This window comes from Bombina bombina, chromosome 1 (genome assembly GCF_027579735.1).
Source record: "Bombina bombina isolate aBomBom1 chromosome 1, aBomBom1.pri, whole genome shotgun sequence".
Taxonomy (NCBI): domain Eukaryota; kingdom Metazoa; phylum Chordata; class Amphibia; order Anura; family Bombinatoridae; genus Bombina; species Bombina bombina.
The window spans coordinates 48,236,203-48,258,605 of NC_069499.1; the positions used below are offsets into that span (position 1 = coordinate 48,236,203).

Consider the following 22,403-nt stretch of genomic DNA (forward strand, 5'->3'; position numbering starts at 1 on the left):
AACAGCCTAGCACAAAAATGAGACCGGGCTGGGAGCAGATCAGTAAGCTCGCCAAGTAACAGGCTGAACACAAAATGATTAAATTCCTATTATTTTAGCTTCAACCGATTGCTAAAACATTTTATTTCTCCAACATAGGTGTGTCCGGTCCACGGCGTCATCCTTACTTGTGGGATATTCTCTTCCCCAACAGGAAATGGCAAAGAGCCCAGCAAAGCTGGTCACATGATCCCTCCTAGGCTCCGCCTACCCCAGTCATTCTCTTTGCCCGTTGTACAGGCAACATCTCCACGGAGATGGCTTAGAGTTTTTTAGTGTTTAACTGTAGTTTTTATTATTCAATCAAGAGTTTGTTATTTTGAAATAGTGCTGGTATGTACTATTTACTCAGAAACAGAAAAGAGATGAAGATTTCTGTTTGTATGAGGAAAATGATTTTAGCAACCGTCACTAAAATCCATGGCTGTTCCACACAGGACTGTTGAGAGCAATTAACTTCAGTTGGGGGAACAGTGAGCAGTCTCTTGCTGCTTGAGGTATGACACATTCTAACAAGACGATGTAATGCTGGAAGCTGTCATTTTCCCTATGGGATCCGGTAAGCCATGTTTATTACGATCGTAAATAAGGGCTTCAAAAGGGCTTATTAAGACTGTAGACTTTTTCTGGGCTAAATCGATTGATTATTAACACATATTTAGCCTTGAGGAATCATTTTATCTGGGTATTTTGATATAATAATATCGGCAGGCACTGTTTTTAGACACCTTATTCCTTTAGAGGGCTTTCCCAAAGCATAGGCAGAGCCTCATTTTCGCGCCGGTGTTGCGCACTTGTTTTTGAGAGGCATGGCATGCAGTCGCATGTGAGAGGAGCTCTGATACTTAGAAAAGACTTTCTGAAGGCGTCATTTGGTATCGTATTCCCCTTGGGGCTTGGTTGGGTCTCAGCAAAGCAGATACCAGGGACTGTAAAGGGGTTAAAGTTCAAAACGGGCTCCGGTTTCCGTTATTTTAAGGGTTAAAGCTTCCAAATTTTGTGTGCAATACTTTTAAGGCTTTAAGACACTGTGGTGAAAATTTGGTGAATTTTGAACAATTCCTTCATGTTTTTTCGCAATTGCAGTAATAAAGTGTGTTCAGTTTAAAATTTAAAGTGACAGTAACGGTTTTATTTTAAAAACGTTTTTTGTACTTTGTTATCAGTTTATGCCTGTTTAACATGTCTGAACTACCAGATAGACTGTGTTCTGAATGTGGGGAAGCCAGAATTCCTATTCATTTAAATAAAATGTGATTTATGTGACAATGACAATGATGCCCAAGATGATTCCTCAAGTGAGGGGGAGTAAGCATGGTACTGCATCATTCCCTCCTTCGTCTACACGAGTCTTGCCCACTCAGGAGGCCCCTAGTACATCTAGCGCGCCAATACTCCTTACTATGCAACAATTAACGGCTGTAATGGATAATTCTGTCAAAAACATTTTAGCCAAAATGAACACTTATCAGCGTAAGCGCGACTGCTCTGTTTTAGATACTGAAGAGCATGACGACGCTGATAATAATATTTCTGAAGGGCCCCTAACCCAGTCTGATGGGGCCAGGGAGGTTTTGTCTGAGGGAGAAATTACTGATTTAGGGAACATTTCTCAACAAGCTGAACCTGATGTGATTGCATTTAAAATTTAAGTTGGAACATCTCCGCATTCTGCTTAAGGAGGTATTATCCACTCTGGGATGATTGTGACAAGTTGGTCATCCCCAGAGAAACTATGTAAAATGGACAAGTTCCTAGAGGTGCCGGGGCTCCCAGAAGCTTTTCCTATATCCCAAGCGGGTGGCGGACATTGTTAATAAAGAAGGGGGAGGCCCGGTATTCCTTTTCGTCCCTCCCCCATATTTAAAAAATTGTTTCCTATGGTCGACCCCAGAAAGGACTTATGGCAGACAGTCCCTAAGGTCGAGGGAGCGGTTTCCACTTTAAACAAACGCACCACTATACCCATAGAGGATAGTTGTGCTTTCAAGATCCTATGGGATAAAAAATTAGAAGGTTTGCTTAAAAAGATGTTTTGTTTCAGCAGGGTTACCTTCTAACAACCAATTTCATGCATTGTCCCTGTCGCTACAGCCGCATGTTTCTGGTTCGATGAGCTGATAAAGGGCGGTCGAGTAGTGATTCTCCTCCTTTGGAGGAGATTATGGACAGAATCAATGCTCTCAAATTGGCTAATTCTTTCACCCATAGACGCCACTTGCAATTGGCTAGGTTAGCGGCTAAGAATTCTGGGTTTGCTATTGTGGCGCGCAGAGCGCTTTGGTTGAAATCTTGGTCGGCTGATGCGTCTTCCAAGAACAAGCTACTTAACATTCCTTTCAAGGGGGAAAACGCTGTTTGGCCCTGACTTGAAAGAGATTATCTCTGATATCACTGGGGGTAAGGGCCACGCCCTTCCTCAGGATCGTCCCTTTCAAGGCAAAAAATAAACCTAATTTTCGTCCCTTTCGTAGAAACGGACCAGCCCAAAGTGCTACGTCCTCTAAGCAAGAGGGTAATTCTTCTCAAGCCAAGCCAGCTTGGAGACCAATGCAAGGCTGGAACAAGGGAAAGCAGGCCAAGAAACCTGCCTCTGCTACCAAGACAGCATGAAATGTTGGCCCCCGATCCGGGACCGGATCTGGTGGGGGGCAGACTCTCTCTCTTCGCTCAGGCTTGGGCAAGAGATGTTCTGGATCCTTGGGCGCTAGAAATAGTCTCCCAAGGTTATCTCCTGGAATTCAAGGGACTTCCCCCAAGGGGGAGGTTCCACAGGTCTCAGTTGTCTTCAGACCACATAAAAAGACAGGCATTCTTACATTGTGTAGAAAGACCTGTTAAAAAATGGGAGTGATTCATCCTGTTCCATTAAGAGAACAAGGGGATGGGGTTCTACTCCAATCTGTTTATAGTTCCCAAGAAAGAGGGAACGTTCAGACCAATCTTAGATCTCAAGATCTTAAACAAGTTTCTCAAGGTTCCATCGTTCAAGATGGAAACCATTCGAACAATTCTTCCTTCCATCCAGGAAGGTCAATTCATGACCACGGTGGATTTAAAGGATGCGTATCTACATATTCCTATCCACAAGGAACATCATCGGTTTCCTGAGGTTCGCATTCCTGGACAAACATTACCAGTTCGTGGCGCTTCCTTTCGGATTAGCCACTGCTCCAAGGATTTTCACAAAGGTACTAGGGTCCCTTCTAGCTGTGCTAAGACCAAGGGGCCATTGCTGTAGTACCTTACTTGGACGGACATTCTGATTCAATGCGTCGTCCCTTCCTCAAGCAGAAGGCTCACACGGACATTGTCCCTGGCCTTTCTCAGATCTCACGGATGGAAAGTGAACGTGGAAAAGAGTTCTCTATCTCCGTCAACAAGGGTTCCCTTCTTGGGAACCATAATAGACTCCTTAGAAATGAGGATTTTTCTGACAGAGGCCAGAAAAACAAAACTTCTAGACTCTTGTCGGATACTTCATTCCGTTCCTCTTCCTTCCATAGCTCAGTGCATGGAAGTGATCGGGTTTGATGGTAGCGGCAATGGACATAGTTCCTTTTGCACGCATTCATCTAAGACCATTACAACTGTGCATGCTCAGTCAGTGGAATGGGGACTATACAGACTTGTCTCCGAAGATACAAGTAAATCAGAGGACCAGAGACTCACTCCGTTGGTGGCTGTCCCTGGACAACCTGTCACGAGGGATGACATTCCGCAGACCAGAGTGGGTCATTGTCACGACCGACGCCAGTCTGATGGATCCCTGAAAAGCTCAGGGTCTTTGGTCTCGGGAAGAATCTCTTCTACCGATAAATATTCTGGAACTGAGAGCGATATTCAATGCTCTCAAGGCTTGGCCTCAGCTAGCGAGGGCCAAGTTCATACGGTTTCAATCAGACAACATGACAACTGTTGCGTACATCAACCATCAGGAGGGAACAAGGAGTTCCCTGGCGATGGAAGAAGTGACCAAAATCATTCTATGGGCGAGTTTCACTCCTGCCACCTGTCCTGCTATCCACATCCCAGGAGTGGAAAATTGGGAAGCGGATTTTCTGAGTCGTCAGACATTACTTCCGGGGGAGTGGGAACTCCATCCGGAAATCTTTGCCCAAGTCATCTCAGCTGTGGGCATTCCAGACATGGATCTGATGGCCTCTCGTCAGAACTTCAAAGTTCCTTGCTACGGGTCCAGATCCAGGGATCCCAATGCGGCTCTAGTGGGATGCACTAGTAGCACCTTGGACCTTCAAACTAGCTTATGTGTTCCCGCTGTTTCCTCTCATCCCCAGGCTGGTAGCCAGGATCATCAGGAGAGGGCGTCCAGTGATCTTGATAGCTCCTGCGTGGCCACGCAGGACTTGGTATGCAGATCTGTTGAATATGTCATCGGCTCCACCTTGGAAGCTACCTTTGAGACGAGACCTTCTTGTTCAGGGTCCGTTCGACACACCCGAATCTGGTTTCACTCCAGCTGACTGCTTGGAGATTGAACGCTTGATCTTATCGTAGCGAGGGTTCTCAGATCCTGTTATCGATACTCTTGTTCAGGCCAGAAAGCCTGTAACTAGAAAGATTTACCACAAAATTTTGGAAAAAAATATATCTGTTGGTGTGAATCTAAAGGATTCCCTTGGGACAAGGTTAAGATTCCTAGGATTCTATCCTTCCTTCAAGAAGGATTGGAAAAAGGTTTATCTGCAAGTTCCCTGAAGGGACAGATTTCTGCCTTGTCTGTGTTACTTCACAAAAAAGCTGGCCGCTGTGCCAGATGTTCAAGCTTTTGTTCAGGCTCTGGTTAGAATTAAGCCTGTTACAAACCTTTGACTCCTCCTTGGAGTCTCAATTTAGTTCTTTCAGTTCTTCAGGGGGTTCCGTTTGAACCCTTGCATTCCGTTGAATATTAAGTTATTATCTTGGAAAGTTTTGTTTTTAGTTTGCATTTCTTCTGCTAGAAGAGTTTCAGAATTATCTGCTCTGCAGTGTTCTCCTCCTTATCTGGTGTTCCATGCAGATAAGGTGGTTTTACGTACTAAACCTGGTTTTTCTTCCAAAAGTTGTTTCTAACAAAAACATTAACCAGGAGATTATCCGTACCTTCTCTGTGTTCCGAAACCAGTTTCGAAGAAGGAACGTTTTGTTGCACAATTTGGATGTTGTTCGCCGCTCTAAAATTCTATTTAGATGCTACAAAGGATTTTAGACAAACATCTTCCTTGTTTGTTGTTTATTCCGGTAAAAGGAGAGGTCAAAAAGCAACTTTCTACCTCTCTCTCTTTTTGGATTAAAAGCATCATCAGATTGGCTTACGAGACTTGCCGGACGGCAGCCTCCCGAAAGAATCACAGCTCATTCCACTAGGGCTGTGGCTTCCACATGGGCCCTTCAAGAACGAGGCTTCTGTTGATCAGATAGGTAGGGCAGCGACTTGGTCTTCACTGCACACTTTTACCAAATTTTACAAGTTTGATACTTTTTGCTTCTTCTGAGGCTATTTTTGGGAGAAAGGTTTTGCAAGCCGTGGTGCCTTCCATTTAGGTGACCTGATTTGCTCCCTCCCTTCATCCGTGTCCTAAAGCTTTGGTATTGGTTCCCACAAAGTAAGGATGACGCCGTGGACCGGACACACCTATGTTGGAGAGAAACAGGAATTTATGTTTACCTGATAAATTACTTTCTCCAACGGTGTGTCCGGTCCACGGCCCGCCCTGGTTTTTTTTTTAATCAGGTCTGATAATTTATTTTCTTTAACTACAGTCACCACGGTACCATATGGTTTCTCCTATGCAAATATTCCTCCTTAACGTCGGGTCCCGAATGACTGGGGTAGGCGGAGCCCGTAGGAGGGATCATGTGACCAGCTTTGCTGGTGCTCTTTGCCATTTCCTGTTGGGGAAGAGAATATCCCACAAGTAAGATGACGCCGTGGACCGGACAGCACCCGTTGGAGAAAGTAATTTATCAGGTAAACATAAATTCTGTTTTTTTAACATTCCAGTAAGGTTGGTACAGCAAATAAGAAAAAATCTCTAGGGTTTGGTTTATAAGACGCACTCATATGATGAGTAATACATTTAGTTTTTTTTTTGGTCTCATAATTGCTCAAAACCTCATAACCGGTTATTGCAACAGACTAGGAAAAAGATGTAAATCTGTAAAAGCTGCTACTGCTAGCGTTTAAAAGAACATTGTACTCCAACACTGTTCATATAAACAAATGTGCAGCACATAAAAAAATGTAATGCAAAGTCAAAGCTCTATAAGTTTATTAAAAGGGAAATGAAACCCACAAAATGGCTGTTCTTTTGGTATCTTTTGTTGCAAAGTAGGGATGTAAGCTCATTTAGCCACCAATCAGCAAGCAGGGGGCTGAACCAAAAATGGGCCGACTCCTAAGCTTACATCTCTGCTCTTTCAACTAAAGATACAAAAAGAACAAAGAAAAATTGATAATAGGAATAAATTAGAAAATTGCTTACAATTGCTGCTCTATCTGAATCATGAAAGAAAACAATTGGGTTTCATTTCCCTTTAATAATGGCTGGCCGATAGGTACAAATACTCACTGAACCTAATTAGGTAATACTGTTGTATTGATTCCATTTGACATTTACCTTACGTTATGTTTTAAGCAAAACAAAAGAAGACAATAAAAACAGAATTTATGCTTACCTGATAAATTACTTTCTCCAACGGTGTGTCCGGTCCACGGCGTCATCCTTACTTGTGGGATATTCTCTTCCCCAACAGGAAATGGCAAAGAGTCCCAGCAAAGCTGGTCACATGATCCCTCCTAGGCTCCGCCCACCCCAGTCATTCGACCGACGGACAGGAGGAAATATATATAGGAGAAACCAAATGATACCGTGGTGACTGTAGTTAGAGAAAATAATTCATCAGACCTGATTAAAAAACCAGGGCGGGCCGTGGACCGGACACACCGTTGGAGAAAGTAATTTATCAGGTAAGCATAAATTCTGTTTTCTCCAACATTGGTGTGTCCGGTCCACGGCGTCATCCTTACTTGTGGGAACCAATACCAAAGCTTTAGGACACGGATGAAGGGAGGGAGCAAATCAGGTTACCTAAACGGAAGGCACCACGGCTTGCAAAACCTTTCTCCCAAAAATAGCCTCCGAAGAAGCAAAAGTATCAAATTTGTAAAATTTGGCAAAAGTGTGCAGTGAAGACCAAGTCGCTGCCTTACATATCTGGTCAACAGAAGCCTCGTTCTTGAAGGCCCATGTGGAAGCCACAGCCCTAGTGGAGTGAGCTGTGATTCTTTCAGGAGGCTACCGTCCGGCAGTCTCATAAGCCAATCAGATAATGCTTTTAAGCCAAAAGGAAAGAGAGGTAGAAGTCGCTTTTTGACCTCTCCTTTTACCAGAATAAACAACAAACAAGGAAGATGTTTGTCTGAAATCTTTAGTAGCCTCTAAATAGAATTTTAGAGCATGGACTACGTCCAAATTGTGTAACAAACGTTCCTTCTTTGAAACTGGATTCGGACACAAAGAAGGTACAACTATCTCCTGGTTAATATTTTTGTTGGAAACAACTTTCGGAAGAAAACCAGGCTTAGTATGCAAAACCACCTTATCTGCATGGAACACCAGATAGGGCAGAGAACACTGCAGAGCAGATAACTCTGAAACTCTTCTAGCAGAAGAAATTGCAACCAAAAACAAAACTTTCCAAGATAATAACTTAATATCTACGGAATGTAAGGGTTCAAACGGAACCCCTTGAAGAACTGAAAGAACTAGATTTAGACTCCAGGGAGGAGTCAAAGGTCTGTAAACAGGCTTGATCCTAACCAGAGCCTGAACAAATGCTTGAACATCTGGCACAGCTGCCAGTCTTTTGTGAAGTAAAACAGATAAAGCAGAGATCTGTCCCTTCAGAGAACTTGCAGATAATCCTTTCTCCAAACCTTCTTGTAGAAAGGATAGAATCTTAGGAATTTTTATCTTGTTCCATGGGAATCCTTTAGATTCACACCAACAGATATATTTTTTCCATATTTTATGGTAAATTTTTCTAGTTACAGGCTTTCTAGCCTGAATCAGAGTATCTATTACAGAATCTGAAAACCCACGCTTTGATAAAATCAAGCGTTCAATCTCCAAGCAGTCAGTTGGAGGGAAACCAGATTCGGATGTTCGAATGGACCCTGAACAAGAAGGTCTCGTCTCAAAGGTAGCTTCCATGGTGGAGCCGATGACATATTCACCAGGTCTGCATACCAAGTCCTGCGTGGCCACGCAGGAGCTATCAAGATCACCGAAGCCCTCTCCTGATTGATCCTGGCTACCAGCCTGGGGATGAGAGGAAACGGTGGGAATACATAAGCTAGGTTGAAGGTCCAAGGTGCTACTAGTGCATCTACTAGGGTCGCCTTGGGATCCCTGGATCTGGACCCGTAGCAAGGAACCTTGAAGTTCTGACGAGACGCCATCAGATCCATGGTCTGGAATGCCCCATAATTGAGTTATTTGGGCAAAGATTTCCGGATGGAGTTCCCACTCCCCCGGATGGAATGTCTGACGACTCAGAAAATCCGCTTCCCAATTTTCTACTCCTGGGATGTGGATCGCAGACAAGTGGCAGGAGTGATCCTCCGCCCATTGAATTATCTTGGTCACTTCTTTCATCGCCAGGGAAGTCCTTGTTCCCCCCTGATGATTGATATATGCAACGGTCGTCATGTTTTCTGACTGAAACCTTATGAATTTGGCCTTTGCTAGTTGAGGCCAAGCTCTGAGAGCATTGAATATCGCTCTCAGTTCCAGAATGTTTATCGGGAGAAGAGACTCTTCCCGAGACCATAGACCCTGAGCTTTCAGGGATTCCCAGACCGCGCCCCAGCCCACTAGGCTGGCGTCGGTCATGACAATGACCCACTCTGGTCTGCGGAAGCTCATTCCCTGTGACAGATTGTCCAGGGTCAGCCACCAACGGAGTGAATCTCTGGTCTTTTGATCTACTTGAATCGTCGGAGACAAGTCTGTATAATCCCCATTCCACTGTCTGAGCATGCACAGTTGTAATGGTCTTAGATGAATTCGTGCAAAAGGAACTATGTCCATTGTTGCAACCATCAATCCTATTACTTCCATGCACTGCGCTATGGAAGGACGAGGAACAGAATGAAGTACTTGACAAGAGCTTAGAAGTTTTGATTTTCTGACCTCTGTCAGAAAAATCCTCATTTCTAAGGAATCTATTATTGTTCCCAAGAAGGGAACTCTTGTTGACGGGGACAGAGAACTTTTTTCTTTGTTCACCTTCCATCCGTGAGATCTGAGAAAGGCTAGGACGATGTCCGTATGAGCCTTTGCTTTTGACAGGGACGACGCTTGAATCAGGATGTCGTCCAAGTAAGGTACTACTGCAATGCCCCTTGGTCTTAGAACCGCTAGAAGGGACCCTAGTACCTTTGTGAAAATCCTTAGAGCAGTGGCTAATCCAAATGGAAGTGCCACAAACTGGTAATGCTTGTCCAGAAAAGCGAACCTTAGGAACTGATGATGTTCCTTGTGGATAGGAATATGTAGGTACGCATCCTTTAAATCCACGGTAGTCATAAATTGATTTTCCTGGATAGTAGGTAGGATCGTTTGAATAGTTTCCATTTTGAACGATGGTACCCTGAGAAATTTGTTTAGGATCTTTAGATCCAAAATTGGTCTGAATGTTCCCTCTTTTTTGGGAACTATGAACAGATTGGAATAAAATCCCATTCCTTGTTCTCTTATTGGAACTGGATGTATCACTCCCATCTTTAACAGGTCTTCTACACAATGTAAGAATGCCTGTCTCTTTATTTGGTTTGAAGATAATTGAGACCTGTGGAACCTTCCCCTTGGGGGCAGTTCCTTGAATTCCAGGAGATAACCTTGAGAAACTATTTCTAGCGCCCAAGGATCCTGAACATCTCTTGCCCAAGCCTGAGCAAAGAGAGAAAGTCTGCCAACCACTAGATCCGGTCCTGGATCGGGGGCTATCCCTTCATGCTGTTTTGGTAGCAGTGGTAGGCTTCTTGGCCTGCTTACCCTTGTTCCAGCCTTGCATTGGTTTCCAGGCTGGTTTGGGTTGTGAAGTATTACCCTCTTGCTTAGAGGATACAGAATTAGAGACTGGTCCGTTTCTGCGAAAGGGACGAAAATTAGGCTTATTATTAGCCTTAAAAGACCTATCCTGTGGGAGGGCGTGGCCCTTTCCCCCAGTGATTTCTGAAATAATCTCTTTCAAATCAGGTCCAAATAATGTTTTACCTTTGAAAGGAATGTTAAGCAATTTTGTCTTGGAAGACACATCCGCTGACCAAGACTTTAGCCAAAGCACTCTGCGCGCCACGACAGCAAACCCTGAATTTTTCGCCGCTAATCTAGCTAATTGCAAAGCGGCATCTAAAACAAAAGAGTTAGCCAATTTAAGTGCTTGAACTCTGTCCATAACCTCCTCATACGAAGATTCTTTACCGAGCGATTTTTCTAGTTCCTCGAACCAGAAACACGCTGCCGTAGTGACAGGAACAATGAATGAAATTGGTTGTAGAAGGTAACCTTGCTGTACAAAAATCTTTTTAAGCAAACCCTCTAATTTCTTATCCATAGGATCTTTGAAAGCACAACTATCTTCGATAGGAATAGTAGTGCGTTTGTTTAGAGTAGAAACCGCCCCCTCGACCTTGGGGACTGTCTGCCATAAGTCCTTTCTGGGGTCGACTATAGGAAATAATTTCTTAAATATAGGGGGGGGGGGAACAAAAGGTATGCCGGGCCTTTCCCACTCTTTATTTACTATGTCCGCCACCCGCTTGGGTATAGGAAAAGCGTCGGGGGGCACCGGAACCTCTAGGAACTTGTCCATCTTACATAATTTCTCTGGAATGACCAAATTGTCACAATCATCCAGAGTAGATAACACCTCCTTAAGCAGTGCGCGGAGATGTTCTAATTTAAATTTAAATGTCACAACATCAGGTTCAGCTTGATGAGAAATTTTTCCTGAATCTGAAATTTCTCCATCAGACAAAACCTCCCTCATGGCCCCTTGAGATTGGTGTGAGGGTATGTCAGAACAGTCATCATCAGCGTCCTCTTGCTCTTCAGTGTTTAAAACAGAGCAATCGCGCTTTCTCTGATAAGTAGGCATTTTGGATAAAAGATTTGCTATGGAGTTATCCATTACAGTCGTTAATTGTTGCATGGTAATAAGTATTGGCGCACTAGATGTACTAGGGGCCTCCTGTGTGGGCATAACTGGTGTAGACACAGTAGGGGATGATGTAGTATCATGTTTACTCCCCACATTTGAGGAATCATCTTGGGCAATATCATTATCTGTTGCATTACTGTCCTTACTTTGTTTGGACACTATGGCACAATTATCACATAAATTTAAATGGGGAGACACATTGGCTTTCATACATATAGAACATAGCTTATCTGATGGTACAGACATGTTAAACAGGCTTAAACTTGTCAACAAAGCACAAAAAACGTTTTAAAATAAAACCGTTACTGTCACTTTAAATTTCAAACTGAAAACACTTTATTACTGAATATGTGAAAAAGTATGAAGGAATTGTTCAAAATTCACCACAGTGTCTTAAAGCATTAAAAGTATTGCACACCAAATTTCAGAGCTTTAACCCTTAAATTAACGGAACCGGAGCCGTTTTTACATTTAACCCCTATACAGTCCTAGAATGAGGCTCTGTCTATAACTAGAAAGGCCCCCATCTGAAAAAGGTGTCCAACACAGTGCCTGCCGTTTTTCTAAACGTTCCCCAAGATTATAATAACAATAATTAGTTAGAATCTGCATAATATGCCTAGTAAAGCAATTGTTTTAGCCCAGAAAAATGTCTACCAGTTTTTAAGCCCTTTTTGAAGCCCTTTATTCTTTTATGTTTAACTAAGAAAATGGCTTACTGGTCCCCATGAGGGGAAATGACAGCCTTCCAGCATTACATGGTCTTGTTAGAAATATATGTAGTCATACCTTAAGCAGAAAAGACTGCTAACTGTTTCCCCCAACTGAAGTTACTTCATCTCAACAGTCCTGTGTGGAAACAGCAATCGATTTTAGTTACTGTCTGCTAAAATCATCTTCCTCTTACAAACAGAAATCTTCATCCTTTTCTGTTTCAGAGTAAATAGTACATACCAGCACTATTTTAAAATAACAAACACTTGATAGAAGAATAAAACTACATTTAAACACCAAAAAACTCAACCATCTCCGTGGAGATGTTGCCTGTGCAACGGCAAAGAGAATGACTGGGGTGGGCGGAGCCTAGGAGGGATCATGTGACCAGCTTTGCTGGGACTCTTTGCCATTTCCTGTTGGGGAAGAGAATATCCCACAAGTAAGGATGACGCCGTGGACCGGACACACCAATGTTGGAGAAACAATTTAAAAAACACAGCTTTTTCATACAAATGACAAAGTTTGAGTTCATTATCACACATTTTTGGAAGGTTTATTTTTTGTTTGTTTTTTGTGAATTTTTTGAGAAATTCAAATGGAAGCGCATAACCCAGTTTCATTAAACCATTGGCTGTACAATATTCATTAAACCATAGCAATATACTACAATACACTCTGGCAGACAATGTGTTAATCATCACATTAGGTTGGACACCTGTAAACTATATCTGATTAGAGCACAGCGCTCGGTGCTGCTAAGTCACAAAGTTCACCTTCTGGATTATATTGTGTACAGCACCGGACTTCTCCTTCAGCAGACCCAGTACAGACATGGCTTCCTCTTCTGTGAAGTTCAAATTCTTCATTGACCCCAGGACATCCTTAAATTTCACTTCTGCATTTTCTAAAAATCCAAAAAGCATCATTTTAGCAAAGCACTAGGACAATACATGCGTGTGTGTATATAGGCGGAAAAAAACCTGCATCAAATGTCCCAACTGTCCCAAAAGCGTAAAATGACATTTAACATCACACACAAATAAAGCATAAACACCAATACATAACTTAGCTTTTATGCCACTGAAATAAAGTTAAAAAAATTCTACTTTAAAATTTGATGACCTTGTTTGACAAGTGAAAGCCAATAACTTTCTGTGCTCTAATAAAAGCATAATAATAAAAAAATAAAAAAGTGTAAAACCCTTAAGAAATTGGTTTCATACCATTTGTTTCAAGTGCTAAATGTTTGTTTAAATCACTTACTGCTATATAAAATCCCTACAAATTGTAACTGCATTTTATTGTTCATTCCTCTTCCATAAAAATCAGAAAACAGTATGGATCTCCCACTACAGCATTCTAGAACAACAAAAGCGGTCTATAATGAGCAATCACCTCGGCTCTGACCTCTGTCTGTCACATTCTTCGCTTTCTTGTTGCCCGTTTTCTGGAGTCCCTCAGTAACTTCAGATTTCTCCAGGTTAACGATTTCCTTCTTTTCAAGATTAATTTCCGACTTGTCCATTAATGGGATGTAAGTTGTAGGATGAATTAATGGCTCGTCTACCACTGCAGAAACTATTAAAAAACAAAATAAGTAGCAATTGGGTTTTTTTTTAAACCCTTATCAAATGACTGTAATGAACATTTAATCCTGAGTTAATAAATGATAATGCAGGCATATATCATTTTATTGTGCTTTGCTTTATTGCACTTCGCAGATATTGCTTTTTTTTTTTTTTTTTACAAATTGAAGGTTTGTGGCAACCCCGTGTCGCGCAAGTCTATCATCGCCATTTTTCCAACGTATATACACATATAAACACAAATACACATATAAACAAGTACACATGTATACACACACACTATATATATATATATACACACACACACACACATATAAACAAGTACACATTTATATACAAAGTAACACCTATATATATACAAACCACCAGCAAAAAGATTATATGACTCACTGAAGGCTCAGATGATGGTCATTTTTTTAGCAATAAAGTATTTTTTAATTATAGGCGTTACATTTGTTTTTTTAGACAATGCTAGTGCACACTTATTAGACTATAGTATAGTGTAAATATAACTTTTATATGCACTGGGAAACAAAGCAATGTGTAACTCACTTTATTGCTATATTTGCTTTATTGCGGTGGTCTGGAACCAAACCTGCAATATCTCCGAGGTATGCCTGTATATAATGCAGATACAAAAGGTATCCTATATACAAAATTGCATGCATTAATAAATCACTTGAGTCACAGAGTAGGGATATTAAAATATCTCCTAAGGAGATTTTAAATAAATGTGCATTTTTCATTATTTGAAAAAAAAAAAAAATAATAAAAAAAATTCCAATTATTCAATAAATAATTAAATGAACACAAAATTTGTTGACTACAATTATTGGTTAATTTCTCTAACTGAAAAGAAAATAAATAAAATGTATTGGATCATTTTGTTAATTAAATTATAACAAGAAACATTTATTTATATTTTAAAGAAAAAATGCACTTGTCTAATACTAAAATCAGTAACAAAGATACTGGTGCATAAAATAGTTTTATCTAATCATCTTCCTTGCACAAGCCAGGGATGGGCAACGCTCTTAAAGGTGTCTTTTCATAAGTATAAGTGTGGAGAGATTACTTATTAACTTTTTTAAATTAGATAAAATTACTGTATTGTATTAATAAAATCTGTTTAACCATGCCCCAATACCAATTTTTCAGTGCCCCTAAAATTGAAATATATATTTTCACTAGTACGGAAGTTTAACACTGACTATTTTTTTATTTTGTCCAAAGCTTTTAACACAGCCGCTAAATTATGCAATTTATTGAAGACAGGATGTGGCTGCCAGTGCTGGAAACATATTCCAACACGTTACTTCCCTTATCCAACATCTTGTGAGTCATTGGATTTTGGCAACACTAGGATAATCCCAAAAGCAGACAGAGAACATAAAATGGATATATATCCTAGGATGCCAGCAGGAGCTCTCACAATTAAAGACAATCCCATGGCCACAGATTTATTAAAGGGACATTATACACATAAATGTTTTGTAGGTCTATTTATATAGCCCATAAAGTTTTTTTTTGCTTGTTTTTTTTAAATGTATAGTATTGCTTATTTTAAAATAACATTGATCTGATTTTCAGACTCCTAACCAAACCCCAAAGTCTTAGGAGATTACTGACAGATACCTACTCCAGTTTGCTCCTGTTTGTGTAAAGGGTCTTTTCATATGAAAAAGAAGGGGGGCGTGTCTTATTTCCCATTTGCAGCTAAATAAGAGCTAAACTGAGAGCTTCTAAGTACGTTTTTAAACCATTTTTTACTGGATTTTTATATCAGTATCTGTGCATCGTATTCTTTATAGTAGTGTCTATTACATGCAGTTATATGACAATTAGTGTATACTGTATATTTATATCAGTATCTGTACATATTCTGTATAGTAGTGTCTATTACATGCAGTTATATGACAATTAGTGTATACTGTATATTTATATCAGTAGCTGTACATATTCTGTATAGTAGTGTATATTACATGCAGTTATATGACAATTAGTGTATACGGTATATTTATATCAGTAGCTGTACATATTCTGTATAGTAGTGTCTGTTACATGCAGTTATATGAAAATTAGTGTATACTGTATATTTATATCAGTAGCTGTACATATTCTGTATAGTAGTGTCTGTTACATGCAGTTATATGACAATTAGTGTATACTGTATATTTATATCAGTAGCTGTACATATTCTGTATAGTAGTGTCTGTTACATGCAGTTATATGACAATTAGTGTATACTGTATATTTATATCAGTAGCTGTACATATTCTGTATAGTAGTGTCTGTTACATGCAGTTATATGACAATTAGTGTATACTGTATATTTATATCATTATCTGTACATATTCTGTATAGTAGTGTCTGTTACATGCAGTTACATGAAAATTAGTGTATACTGTCCCTTTAAAGACAGTAGGCACAGGAGAAATGCAAAACCAGACATTTTGTGAACTTACAATCACTATGGGGAACAATAACATTAAAGGAATATTCAATAGTCTGTTTCCTGGTTATAAAACAGCACTAAGCAGCTGCTTATACTTAAAGGGACACTAAACCCAAATTGTTTCTTTTGTGATTCAGATAGAGCAGCAATTTAAGCAACTTTCTCATTTACTTCTATTATCATTTTTTTTCTTTGTTCTTTTGCTATCTTTATTTGAAAAACAGGAATGCAGCACTTAGGAGCCGTCCCATTTTTGGTTCAAAACCTGGGTTACGATTGCTAAATGTAGCCACCAATAAGCAAGCGCTATCCAGGGTTCTGAACCTAAAATGAGCCGGCTCCTAAGCTTTACATTCCAGCTTTTTAAATAAAGATAGCAAGAGAACTAAGAAAAAAATACAATAGGAGTAAATTAGAACGTTGATTAAAATTGCATGCTCTTTCTGAATATTGAATGAAAAAAATTGGGTTGTGTTTCCCTTTAAAATAAATCATTTCAATATGTTATATTCATCTATTTTAATGGATTTCACCTTTTATTTTATTTTTTACATTGCATTTGTGCAGTGTCCATTACTTCCACACAGCACTACAAGGAGGAGGGGCATCTGTAAGAAGGTTTATTTTAGCCTGGTGTCATAAAACTTTGATGCTGGATTAATATTAAGTGAATAGACTAGGTAATAGGGAGTAAGATTTACTCATGCTCAGAACTGACAGAATAATTTTTTTTTTTTTAAAAGATTCTCCACTAATACTGAAAACAATCAAGTTGTTTGCTGGGGGTTTTTTTTTTTTTTTACAGAATCTTTCAATGTTTCTTTTTATGTTTACTTTAACATATTTGTTGTTACAAAATTGGCAGTTTAATATCCCTTTAAGATTTCAGGTGTTGAGAGCCTGACTGCCTTCAATCACCACTTTCGATGCAGCAAAAATATAACATTGCACAAGAGCTCTCTTAAACACTAAATTAATTTCTCTGAAGTAAAAAAAAAATCTATTTAAAATGATGAATAATGCATATTGTGAGGATTTATATTAAAGTATAACTCGATGCTAGTGCTTTTTTCTATTGCAACAATGAAACAGACTTTTAAGGAAGTAGACTATGAAACCTTGCAAGATTGTGGAGAAGATCGCGGTAAAGCATCGTGTGAATTCAGATCTCATGATGCTGATTGGCTGGGTTTTGTCAGGTGACAGTAAAAAAAAACTCAAAATGTATGCTTACCTGATAAATGTATTTGATTCTTGACACGGTGAGTCCACGGATCAGCAGTTACTGTTGGGAATATCACTACTGGCCAGGAGGTAGGCAAAGAGCACCACAGCAAAGCTGTTAAGTATCATTCCCCTTCCCACAACCCCCAGTCATTCGAGTGAAGGAAAAGGAGAGAAAGGAAATAACACAAGGTGCAGAAGTGCCTGAGGTTTATATAAAAAGACTGTCTGAAAACAGGGAGGGCCATGGACTCACCGTGTCAAGAAATAAATAAATTTATCAGGCAAGCATAAATGTTGTTTTCTTTCTTAACCCCTTGAGTGTTAATGACGGCACAGAGCAATTATTAGCACTCAACTACTTTTTTGCAATCTGGTGGTCCCCATCCGCTACTACCCTGGAGATCGGGCATGCATAGTGACAAGCATCGCCGGGGCTTACTGTTACGTGCGGTGACGTCACTCGCAATGACGTGATGACGTCACCTCGCAACTTTATTTAAAATTGTCAATACAAAGTATAGGGAAAGGGGGCATGCTGCTTAGAAACCTATATCTCAGGGATCTAAGCTACAGACCCCCAAGACCTACCATTGGAAAGGTAAAAAACTTTATGAGGAGGAGGATTAGGACAAAGAGAAGGAACAACAATTTCCTGATTAATATTTCTGTCCGAAACAACCTTAGGAAGAAAACCAAACTTGGTACGGAGAACTGCCTTATCTGCATGAAATATGAGATAAGGAGAATCACACTGCAAAGCTAAGAGTTCAGAAACCCTCAGAGCAGAAGAAGTAGCAGTAAGAAACAAAACCTTCCAAGAAAATAACTTAATAACTATGGAATGCATTGGCTCAAACGGAGACTGTTGTAAAACTTTAAGAACAAGGTTAAGACTCCAAGGTGGAGCAACTAATTTAAACAAAGGCCTGACTCTGACCAGGGCCTGACAAAAGGATTGTATATCCGGCACGTCCACCAGACACTTGTGCAGTAGAATGGATAGAGCAGAAATCTGACCCTTGAGGGTACTGTCCGATAACCCCTTCTCAAGACCTTCCTGTAGAAAAGATAAGATCCTTGGGATCCTGACCTTACTCCAAGAATATCCTTTAGACTCACACCAATAAAGATATTTACGCAATATCTTATAGTAAATCTTTCTAGTGACAGGTTTACGAGCCTGAACCATGATCTCAATGACCGATTCGGAGAAACCACGCTTAGCTAAAATCAAGCGTTCAATCTCCAAGCAGTCAGCTTCACAGAAATGAGATTTGGATGAAGAAAGGGCCCCTTGAAGCAGAAGGTCCTTCCTGAGCGTTAGTCTCCACGGAGGTAGAGACAACATCTCTACTAGATCTGCTTACCAGATGCTGCGAGGCCACGCAGGAGCTATTAGAATCACTGATGCTCTCTCCTGATTGATCCAAGTGATGACTCGCGGAAGGAGAGCAAACGGAGGAAAGAGATATGCCAACCTGAAGTTCCAAGGAACTGCCAGAGCATCTATCAGAAAGGCTTGAGGGTCTCTCGACCTCGAACCGTACTTTGGGAGCTTGGTGTTCTGACGAGACGCCATCAGATCCAATTCTGTAACCCCCAATTGGTTGCTAACCTAGAAAACACTTCCGGATGGAGTTCCCACTCCCAGGGATGGAAAGTCTGTCTGCTCAGAAAATCAGCTTCCCAATTATCTACTCCTGGAATGTGGATGGCAGATAGACAGCAATTGTGAGCCTCCGCCCACTGGATAATCCGTGTCACCTCCTTCATGGCTAAGGAACTCAGAGAGTTCTCCCTTAGTGGTTGATGTAGGCCACTGCAGTTATGTTGTCCGTCTGGAACCTGATAGACCGGGCTAGGGCCAGCTGAGGCCAGGACATCAAGGCATTGAAGATCACTCAACTCCAGAATGTTTATGGGGAGAGCAGATTCCTACGCCTTCAACGAGTCCCAGACTGCTCCCCAACCCAACAGGCTGGCATCCGTAGTCACAATTACCCAAGATGGTCTCTGAAAACACGTCGCCTGGGACAGATGTTCTTGCGACAGCCACCATGGTAGGGAGTCCCTTGTTGATTGATCCAGAACTATTCTCTGAGAAAAATCTGTATAATCCCTGTTCCATTGGGCGAGCATTCATAGCTGCAGAGGTCTCAAATGGAACCGAGCAAACGGAACTATGTCCATGGAAGCCACCATCAACCCAATTACCTCCATGCATTGGGCCATTAATGTTCGTGTTGCCGACTTTAGGGACAGGCAAGCGGACATAATCTTGGCTCTTCTGACCTCCGTCAGAAATATTTTCATACATAAATAATCTATAATGGTTCTTAAGAAGGTTACTCTTGTAGTTGGAACAAGAGAACTTTTCCCCAGATTGATCTTCCAACCATGGGAACGAAGAAACACCAACAAAATTTGTATGAGATTCTGCTAGTAGCAAGGATGGTGCCTGAACCAGAATGTCATCCAGATAAGGCGCCACTGCAATTCTCTGAGACCGAATTAGTGCCAATAGAGCTCCCAGGACCTTTGAGGAAATTCTGGGAGCTGTGGCCAGGCCAAAAGGAAGCGCTACAAATTGAAAATGTTTGTCTAGATAGGCAATGCTCAGATATTTGTGATGATCCCTGTGAATGGGAACGTGCAGGTACGCATCCCAAAAACAGCTAACAAGCAGCCAAGTGAACTAGCAGCCGAGGAGCAGATAACAGTAACCGGATTCGACTGCAAAACCCTTCAAGTCTGCTCCTCAGCAGACTCCTTGTACACCAAAGCATCGCTGTCCACACAGCCTATAAACTTAGCTAGGGTTAGTGCTGTTATTCAAAAACATCTAATTGACCGGTCGCCAGACAAGCCAACAGGCCACAACGGCCAGCAACCGGCACACACCTCCACTCAAGAAAAAAAGGGGGGACCAATCAGTCACTTAAGAAAAAGGACGACTAGAACCCTGAGATAAACCACCTAGAAATGGGTGAAAGAATCCCAACCACTGAGAGAAAATCTCTCAAGCCCCCTAAGCCAGTCAAGTCAGGCGACTAAAATATAGAGCGGGAAAAAAAAAAACACCAATCATTGACCCTACAGGTCGAGAACGAGACCAGGACATAAGGCGAACAGCAGGGCCGTCTCATGGAGACAAAATCCCAAGCCCAGATGCACAACTGGGTATGTAACTGGAAATTTCCAAACTCCCCATAAATGAGAGACAAAGGAGCACATCCTAATCCCAACCCTAAATTTCAAGGAAACACAGGGACAAAAAAGATAGGAGGAACCAACCCGCCAGATCCCCTTCCACATTCCAACTGGATCTAATAGGGAGGACCTAAAGTAAACTCCTGAGTCTGATCCGACTGACTATCTCCACAGTGGAGACACTGCGATGAAAACTGCAACCCTGATCCAACGAACACTAGATCCTAGGACAGAGGTCAACTTGGTCCTAAACCCTAAAAGGGGCGACATAATGACCTATGAACCCTAGTGACAGCACCTGAAAAATGTGAACCACACAAACCGAGCATAAAAGCTCCCAGAGGCAAAAATAGTGAAAACCTCTAAACGTCCCCTTAGAAACAACTACCACTGTGGAAGGATAGCGGACACCAGGATACTTCAGATTAGAAGGCAGGATCTTTACGCCTGGGTTTAAACCCACAACCTTCTACTGCAGGAGCGATAGAGCTAACCACTACGCCACATATCCCCTCAAAATTGTGCCAGACTCCTAAAGAGTCCACGGATCGTTCAAACTGGACAATGATCACAAGTCGAAAAGCATCTTGAAATGACATAACCGCACAAAGTATGAAGGACCACATCCCTTAACCGGGGCTGCAAAGAACACAGTGAGACACCACCGGCCCTATGATGAAGCAGAACTGCCACAGGCCAGCCCAAGCACCATCAGGTCTAAATGAAGAATTTTTTATTTCTTTGTTTATTATGGAAAAAAACAAAAAACGAACAACTGAACAATTGGACCAGCAAGTCCCGCCGGACAAGCCAGGCCAAACGTGCGTCACTAACAACACACAACAACTCCGGACGAATTCCAGAAACAAGTTCTATAAAAGAACGAAAGTCAAGCAATCCCAGAATTCCCTTAGGGAAGAAAAAACTGAAATTAAACAATACTGACCGGATAAAACAAACAAACAAACAAACAAGGGCACCCACAGGCATCCGTCCAGACGGAACCATGCCTCTGTAGTACCTGTCAGACAGAGACCGTGACCTTAAAAAAAAAAACGACTGGGAAAGCTTGCATGAGACTGACCGGGGAAAAACACACCCCATTAGTCTATCTCACAGAACCCTGAGAAGATCCCTGATGATACAGTAAAGGATCCAATACGCAGCCGCACAATCCTGTAGCGAAAAAGAACATGGGGGCACAAACACCCCCGGGGAAAAAGCAATGACACCATTCACGGTCTGAATACCCGGGATAGGCCGGCAGGCACTTAACTGCAAGGAAACCTCAGGGTCCTGTAGGCGAATCAGCGCCAATAAAATATTAAAATGAAAATGTCCCGCCATCTCCGGGGTAAAGAATCCACCCTGTGCGGAGGAGACATTAACATCGGTGTCACCCGCAAAGGTAAAGGGAGAGTGCGATTGGGAAGTCATCTCATGAGGAAGAGAGCCCCAGGAGCCAGTGGCTCAGAAGGTCAAGGGTCCCCCGAGCCTGAGGGACCCGGCAAACCATGCGGGCACGAGAGACAAGATTGGCAAACTTGCTATAACGAGACCAAATTACAGTCCTCATCCGAGGACGATTCAGAATCAGATACTAAAATAGTCTCGGCATGAGAATCCTCCATGGCCAAGACTTAAAATAAAAACTCAATTTTGAAAAAAACTGGCACCTGACACATACAATGGCTGAGGCACTCACCACCTCCTATGACCAGGCCTCAGCGGAGCAGACTCTTTCCTCCGTTACCACTCGGTCAGGAATGCGGAAGGGGAAGAAGACCCACCCAAGCATAGCACGCATGGTTACCAGACGCCCCGCGAAATCCAAAAAGCGTGACACCCAAAGGCGGCAAAACTAGGTCCCATAGCAAACTAGCAAGTCTGAAAAAATTGTAGCCCAAGGTCAAACCTAGTAAAACGATACATGTCTCAGT

The 22,403-nt window shown here is 41.6% G+C and overlaps 1 protein-coding gene across 1 annotated transcript in view; it reads right to left on the minus strand.

Annotated features, from left to right (window-relative positions):
* KTN1 (kinectin 1) overlaps positions 1-22,403 on the minus strand; it is a 394,527-nt gene that overhangs the window by 280,677 nt on the left and 91,447 nt on the right. Inside the window, 2 exon segments of the mRNA XM_053697334.1 lie at positions 12,759-12,889; positions 13,393-13,563. Of these exon segments, the coding sequence (XP_053553309.1) occupies positions 12,759-12,889; positions 13,393-13,563 (302 nt within the window).